This window comes from Lipotes vexillifer, unplaced genomic scaffold (assembly GCF_000442215.2).
Source record: "Lipotes vexillifer unplaced genomic scaffold, Lipotes_vexillifer_v1.1 scaffold110, whole genome shotgun sequence".
Lineage (NCBI taxonomy): Eukaryota > Metazoa > Chordata > Mammalia > Artiodactyla > Lipotidae > Lipotes > Lipotes vexillifer.
The window spans coordinates 1,606,167-1,613,319 of NW_006791887.1; the positions used below are offsets into that span (position 1 = coordinate 1,606,167).

A 7,153-nucleotide genomic window follows, 5' to 3' on the forward strand; every position below is an offset into this window, starting at 1 on the left:
CCTGGGGCGAGGGTCCATCCTGTGTCCATACAGAGCTTTTGCGATCCTGGGGGGTAATGATGACCATGACGGGGAGTTTTGTCCGGGTTGCCAGGAAGACACTGCGGATCTCCACCTGCTCCTCCGCTGCAGAGGAGAGGGGGTCTTGGGTCAGACTACTCCTCCCCCCAGACACCCTCTACCACCCTGGGTCCTCCTACTGTACACTTAGCAGCTGCCCATCACAGGGATTTTCCAACATCCCCCAAATGGCAAAAGCGATGAAAGGGACACTGCATCTGCCTCAACTGGGCAGGGTGTTAAACTCCCAGCCTGGGACCAGAAGCAGAATTTTCCACTGCCTGGCACCCTAGTCTGGTTTCCGGGCCTGCACAAGCTGAGGCCTGCCCCTGGCCCCTTCCTACCCTGGGCTCCCACACACCTGGGAATTAGAAAGCTGATACCTTCCTCTGTGCTGGGACCAGAAGCTCCTCATATTACAACCAAAAATCATCACTCACCCGCCCCCCCCCCCCCCCCCCCTACCGCTGCCAATCCACCCCTCCATCCTACCCCCCCCCCCGCCCCCCCAGCCACCGACCCTGCACCCAAGAGGTCTGGGCATGTATTCTAGCCTGAACCGTTCTCTGCTCCCCACCGTAAGACTTCTCACCTGGTGTTCAGAGCCCCTCTTCCTCTCTCCTCTTCCCTTCACAGCCCCCCAGGTAGCCTGCTTACCATCCCCAGTCCGCTGTGTTTCTGATCATCACATGGGCAAACCATATCTCTACAGTCTTAGAGCTCCCTAAAGGCTTGATTTGGTCCTCTTCCTCCTTAACAATTCCCTACCCCCAGGCAGTCAGGGTCAGGAGTGGATATCCGGGTTAGGGGAGGCAGAGAGAAAACCTAACAGACTGACAGGGAAAACCCTTGACTGCCCTATTCTACAATCCACAAAGCGTAGTTCTTGCACTAGTCCGACCCTGATCCTACCACTTACCAGTGAGCTCATTATTGAGGTTGACAATTAGGGGGTTGTTCTTCCAATCAAAGGTTGATATCAGGAAAAGGAACCGAAGGAAGCCCACCTGGGGGGAGCTGAGAGGAAGGGGTAAGCAAAGCATCTGGGCCAGTCACACATGCCCAGGCCCCCCGCGGCCCAGAGAGCCTAGGCCCCCTGGTGTGGATTGCGGGGGGGCGGGGGGCGGTTAGAACCCCTTCTGTCCCTTGGTTCAGCCACCTCTCCCATGTGGACCGAAGCACGGGGGATGAAAGCTGGCCCCAGTGGAACTTCCTGGCTAGGGGAAAGGTAGAGGGAATCACCTGGGAGGGGTGAAGGGCTCAGGGTGCAGGAAAAGGGCAGCAGCCACCAGGTCCAGGCTCTCATCAGTGAGCTCCTCACCTAGGAGCTGGGCGCGCACCCACCGCTTGGCCAGCCGAGCCACACCCGAGAAGGCTGGGTGCTGCTGCTGGAGTCTGCGGGGAGAGGAGGGTAGTGGCCATGACAGTGAGGCCCTCAGGGCCCAAGGAGAGTGTTTCAGCCCCGCTGCTGCTACTTACTCAACTTTCTTTACCCAACACTAGCCTCTGTGCTAATGCATTACACGTATCATCTCACATCTTCCTAATTAGTACCCCAAGAGGTTGGTCCTAGCATGATTCCCATTTTACAAATGAGAAAAATAAGGTTGAGGAGAGGGGGAATGCTGCCCAAGGGACACAGCCAGTAAAGTGGCAGGGCCAGGGTTCTGGCACTTGCCTGACTCCAGAAATCATCTCTCCAACCGGCCTTCCAGCGAGACAGATGGCCAGGAGAGCAGAATGGGGCCAGGAAAGGGTCTACGGACATAAAAGCCTGTGGGGGTGGCCATACCCATGCAAGGTGCTGGTGAGCAGGGGCAACTGCCTAGTGTCCCTCTCAAGGCGGAGGGAGGCGGGAGTGTCCCTCAAGGAGATGATCCCCTCGGGGCTCCGCATCTCCCTCAGGATCTGGGGCTCCCGCTGATAGGCCACACGAATCCGGAACACAAACCCATCCTGTTGGAAGAGGGGATGGCATGGGAGGCGGGCCACCCTGACACTCCTGTCCCCTCCCTCCCTGGGTATCCCTGCCCTGCACCAGCCGAACCTTGAGGACATCGGTGTGCGTGGCCGTGGCGCGGCACTGCAGCCCATGCTGCTGCGTCAGCAGCTCTGCCAGGCGCAGCTGGAAGGCAGCCCGGACCCTCCGTATGGCCTCAGCATCCTGCGGCCACTGCCCACTGCCCTCCAGGTGACATACCACTGTGGAGAAGAGTGAGAGGCCTCAGCCTGCGGCCTGGGGTGAGAACAGTCCCTCCCACCCCCTCGCAAGAGCTCCCTCACCAGTCATGGGCTCCACGTAGGCTGGACAGGGCTTGTCAGGCCGGGGCAACAGCGAGGCCCGCTCTTGCAGCTGTTCATAGAAGGAGTAGGCTGGCCGGACTGCGGTTGGTGGGAACACCTATGGAAAAAGGGGGGCTGAGGAAGAGGCCTGGGACTGGGAGGGAGTGCCCAGAGTCAAGAAGCTGGAAGGGAGAATACTGGGTGAGTGGAGCAGAGGTGGGTGTCACGAAGCAGAAAGAGCTCCCTGCCCCTTGCGCCTCACCTCAGTGTAGCGCAGCACTGGGTGAGCTCCCTGCACGGCAGACACGGTCAGCGGCAGACCTTCCAGTCCCCACAGCAAGCGACTGAGGTCATCGTAGCAACACACCGCAGCTGCCAGGGCCTCCTCACCTGTGCTGGAGGTCTGAGAGGGAAAGACAGGAGGGCACAACCTTTCAGAAGAGCCCCACCGCCTGGGATACAGCCATGGCTCAGGCTGCTGCTGCAGAGCCAGGGGGTCCCCTGCTGGACGCTCTGGCAAGTGCAGCCTGGCTAAGGTGGGGCTCTCCACCCCCATCCCCACCCCCAAATCCAGCCACACAGGCTGCTTACTCTACAGTCCCTAGCCTTAACCCAAGCCCTGAACCAGGGCCCTTACCTCTTTCAGGCCTTGAATCAGTGCATCCAGGAGGCCACCCGTATAGTGGACACAGGTATCTGGGATGTCAGCATGGCTGGAAAAGGGGCACAGGCACAGTATGGGCACTGGGGGCCATGCCGAGAGCTACTGGATGTGGGCTGCTCACCCCAAAAGCTTGGGCCAGACCCTCCTAAAAGGCTCCCCAGCCCATGGCTGCCTCCTGGCATTCAGATGCTAACACTCACAGCGTTAAGAGATGAGTGACCACCTGGTGGGGAATAAGGCGCTTCTGGGCCATAGAGGCTGCCTCCCAGACCACAGCTTCCCGAATGGCTCCATCCTGGAAACGCCGAAGCTCGGAGCGAGATCCCCAGAACTGGCGGAAGTCAGCAGCCTGGGAAGAGGAAAGGGGTAGTGGTAGAGAGCAACAAAGAAGGGCTCTGTCAGAAATCTCCCAACAGGGGATTTCCCTGGTGGTCCAGTGGTAGAGAATCCACTATACAAGGCAGGGGATGTGGGTTCAGTCCCTGGTCGGGGAAATAAGATGCCACATGCCGCGGGGCAACTAAGCCCGCGTGCCACAACTACAGAGCTCGCGTACCTCAACGAGAGAGCCTGCGTGCCGCAAGCTACAGAGCCCATACGCCCTGGAGCCTGAACTCCACAACTAGGGAGAAAAAACCCACACGCCACAACTAGAGAGAAGCCCGTGAGCCACGATGAAAGATCCTGCATGCCTCAACAAAGATCCCGCGTGGCGCAACTAAGACCTGATGCAGCCAAAAATAAACTAACTAAATAGATAATAAATAAATCTTGCAAAAAAGAGAAAAAAGAAAGAAGTCTCCTGACAGGCCTCAATCCAGGTGGCATGAGGACAGTCCACTCCACTCCTTCCAATGCAAGACAGGACCAAATCACCCCTCAGACTCCAGGGCTCCTCACCTCAGGCTGGTCAGCCTCTGGACCCAGCTCCAGAACACTGGTCAGCCCCTCAGGCCGAAGGAGCAATCCCAGGGTCAGGACCCCGGAGTCTCTGTGTTTCGGTGGATCCTGGCTGATGTCCCACTGTAGGATGTAGAAAGGTTGAGCTCAATCCAAGCATCCCACAGCTTGGTCTGGAAACCCACTTTCTAGTGAGAGGGATGGTGTGTCTTTTGTATCTCTTGGGACCCTGGGTCCAACCCCCTCGGTCCCACAAACTTCCCAACCAACACCATCTCACCTCTGAGACTGGGGGCCGAGAGTGGGCCAGCAGGTGCAGCCGGGACCCCAGGCCCTGCTCCAGAAGGGTGGTTAGTGGGCCCAAAGCAGCTGAGACATAGTCCCCACCATGATCCTGCAGCTCTGGCCACAGCTTTAGTCGGTGACACGCTGCCTGCAGGCGACTCAGTGGACGGAGACTGGGGGGACAGAGAGGGACAATGAGGGGGAATCAGGTACTGCTGGCCCCAAGTATCACCACCCCCACCACCAGGATGATCTATCTGAGCACTTGCCTGAGGACCTTTGCCCCATCACTAGCCCCAGGGAAACAGGACTCACTGGCATATCCTGACACCCCAAAACTTACTGCAGTATGTGGTCAAAAGCCCGGATCATGGGTTTGGAAGTCATCAATAGCAGCTGGAACCCATCGTCAGCTTTGCTGTCCAGCAACACCATAGACAGCCGTGCCTCGTGCTGCACCTGGGGCCACACAGTGAGGAGGGAACTCCCGCGTGAGACCACCAGCACTGCACCCCTCCCCTCACGGAACACAGGGCCCAGACCCAGAGACGTGCCTGACCGAAGGTCTCTGGAGAGGAGTTTCTGGGGTTCTGGTGCTGGCAGAAGGGACAGGGTCTGGGCTGGGACATCTGGGGAAGCCAGGAGTGGGCGACACCTGTACCTGGTGGCAAGTGGAGGCAGTGACATCAGCACAGAGGTTGAGACGGCCTGAGGAGTCCAGGAAGACAACAGGGAAGGCCTGGTGGAAGTCAGCCAGGGCCGGCTGGGAGGGGGAGAGAGAAGCAAGTCAGGGCTGGGCCTTATCTTCAGGATGCCTTGCCCAGACTCAGCACTGCCCTACTCACCAGGGAGGGATCTGAGCTGAAGCACAAACTGATCCCATTGACCGTCAGATCTGTACTGGCTGAAATGAGCCAGAGAAGGTGGGTGTGTCAGAAGGTATCCCCCTCCCTAGGGACCCAGCCCTTGTGACACCCACCCTCCGGACAGGTGGCTGCAACTGCCTGCCTCTGGGATTCGGTTTGCTCATCTGTCTGAGGACCAGAGACCGAGTGATCCCTGATGGGTATGAGTGGGCCTTTCCGAGTCCAGCCGCCTCACCCAGAAACTGCAAGGTGCTTCTCAGGACCTGGTAGCCACTCATGGTGGTATGGATCTTGTGTGTAGACACCAGGAAGGCAACCAGCATGGAGACAAGGAACCCACTGAATCCTCCCAGGCCCTGAGGGAGAGACGGAGGGAAAGGCCGGAGCTCAGAGCCAACCCACCACTCAGTGAGGCAGGGAAGCTGGGCCAGTCCCCACTCACCTTGTCCAGTTCCCGCTGCCGCAGCCAGACCTTCAGAAGTGCCACACCATCCTTCAGCCCCGAGGCTGAGCCCAGCACGGTTGATAGCAGCCGTGCATGGGACTCAAGGGCTGTGTCCTGCAGGACCCATGTGTTATAGTGGGGGGTGGGGGGCTCTGGGCTACCTGTGGGAGGAAAGGGGAAGTCATGAGAGAAGTCCCTGCAACACCCTTCCCTCCAACTCCACCTTGATACTCACCATCCTCTGAAGGACTCTGCCCTTGGTACCAGGCAGTGCGCACATTGTTCTTGGACGGCAGCAGGCGGCACGGGCGGAAGAAGTCAGGTGGAGGGCATGGATGCAGACGGACAGTGACCAGACGCTCATCCTTCCCTGGGGGAAGATGGGAGATGCTGAGACCCTGCAGCCCCCTGGAGCTGGAGGAGCCCCTGTACCACCCGCACCACCCCCGCTCCCCATTTGAGGGCCTTACACCTTTCCCCTCCAACTTGAGGCCCAAGCTTCTCACCGTGGACTTGAGGCCCCAGTTCCGCCCCCACTGGATCTGTCACCCCATACGGTGCCCTCCACCCGGTATGTGCCTCCCACCATGCGGCCGCAGCAGCAGCGAGGGTTTCAGGTGGCAGCCATTGGTGTAGGAGAAGCGAACACTGCCAAAGAGTGGGTCTTGGGACAGGTGGTGAGCCAAGTGGGCCAGGTAGAGGGCACGCTTGCGGAAGTAACGCTGGTTCAGCCCATCCTTGTCCTGTAGGATCTCCTGGAGGGGGTCGGGAGAAGAGAGGGATGGCCAGTCACTTAAGTTCTTGCTGTTGGAGAACTTGGGGGCCAAGATAAAGCCAAGGTCAAAGCTTGGCAACCCCATCTGCTGGCCAGGATGCTTAAGCCAAGGCTAGCAATACCACAACTCAGACGAGGAAGACAAAGTTCCAAATGGCAAATCTAAGCTCCCTCAGGACAACTGCAGTGGTCTGTTCTTTGGATTTAGAATTCAGATTTCAATGCCCCGGCAAGCGAGAGGTGGGAAAAAGAGAGGGATCAAGGGATTCGTGGGTGGTGAAATGGCAGACCTCTCCATTCCCCAAACTCTGAACCTCACCCTGGGCATGGTCAATGCCACATCCACATTGATGTCCGGCCGGATGCAGGTGCCCAGAAGGTAACTGCCCACAACAGTGACCTGGGCTGGGGGCAGGAAGCGGAAACAGCCCTTCACAGTATAGGGCACTTGGTGGAGGGGTACTCGAACCCCATCCCAGAGCCATGCCTGGTTGGTCAGCTGTGGGGACAGAGACAGTGACACGTATTAATTTGACTGCCTTCCTAACATGTCCCCTTGATGTCTAGTAGACATCTCAAATTCAACATGTCAAAATGTTTGAAACCAAATTTCTGATCTTCCTATAAACATGTCTTCCCTATTAAGACAACTCCATACTAGCTGCTCAAGCTAAAAACATTTAAATCACCTTGACTCATCTCTGTTAAGAACACCCATTTCACTTTCAAAAGGTATCCAGACACTGACCACTTCTCTACTCTACCCTAGTCTGAGCCATTTTTCAGTGGATAATTGCACAATAGGTTTCTAACTAGTCTCCCTGATTTCACCTTTGTCCCCCTCCATTCTACTTTTTTTTTTTTTTTTTTTTGGT

At 57.6% G+C, this 7,153-nt stretch overlaps 1 protein-coding gene across 2 annotated transcripts in view; it reads right to left on the reverse strand.

Moving 5' to 3' along the window:
* The window catches only part of NOL6 (nucleolar protein 6), an 11,437-nt gene that overhangs the window by 1,418 nt on the left and 2,866 nt on the right, over positions 1-7,153 (reverse strand). The window contains exons 4-22 of one of the 2 annotated variants that reach the window (XM_007464951.1): positions 6,598-6,777; positions 6,090-6,258; positions 5,739-5,873; positions 5,501-5,664; positions 5,294-5,414; positions 5,038-5,096; positions 4,854-4,955; positions 4,536-4,651; positions 4,188-4,365; positions 3,908-4,030; positions 3,208-3,356; positions 2,981-3,056; positions 2,606-2,746; positions 2,344-2,461; positions 2,108-2,262; positions 1,853-2,016; positions 1,303-1,455; positions 980-1,077; positions 10-126 (exon numbers count right to left, since the gene is read on the reverse strand). In XM_007464951.1, the coding sequence (XP_007465013.1) occupies positions 10-126; positions 980-1,077; positions 1,303-1,455; positions 1,853-2,016; positions 2,108-2,262; positions 2,344-2,461; positions 2,606-2,746; positions 2,981-3,056; positions 3,208-3,356; positions 3,908-4,030; positions 4,188-4,365; positions 4,536-4,651; positions 4,854-4,955; positions 5,038-5,096; positions 5,294-5,414; positions 5,501-5,664; positions 5,739-5,873; positions 6,090-6,258; positions 6,598-6,777 (2,518 nt within the window). The remainder of the gene's footprint in view (positions 1-9; positions 127-979; positions 1,078-1,302; positions 1,456-1,852; positions 2,017-2,107; positions 2,263-2,343; positions 2,462-2,605; positions 2,747-2,980; positions 3,057-3,207; positions 3,357-3,907; positions 4,031-4,187; positions 4,366-4,535; positions 4,652-4,853; positions 4,956-5,037; positions 5,097-5,293; positions 5,415-5,500; positions 5,665-5,738; positions 5,874-6,089; positions 6,259-6,597; positions 6,778-7,153) is intronic. The other variant, XM_007464952.1, reaches the window with a different exon arrangement.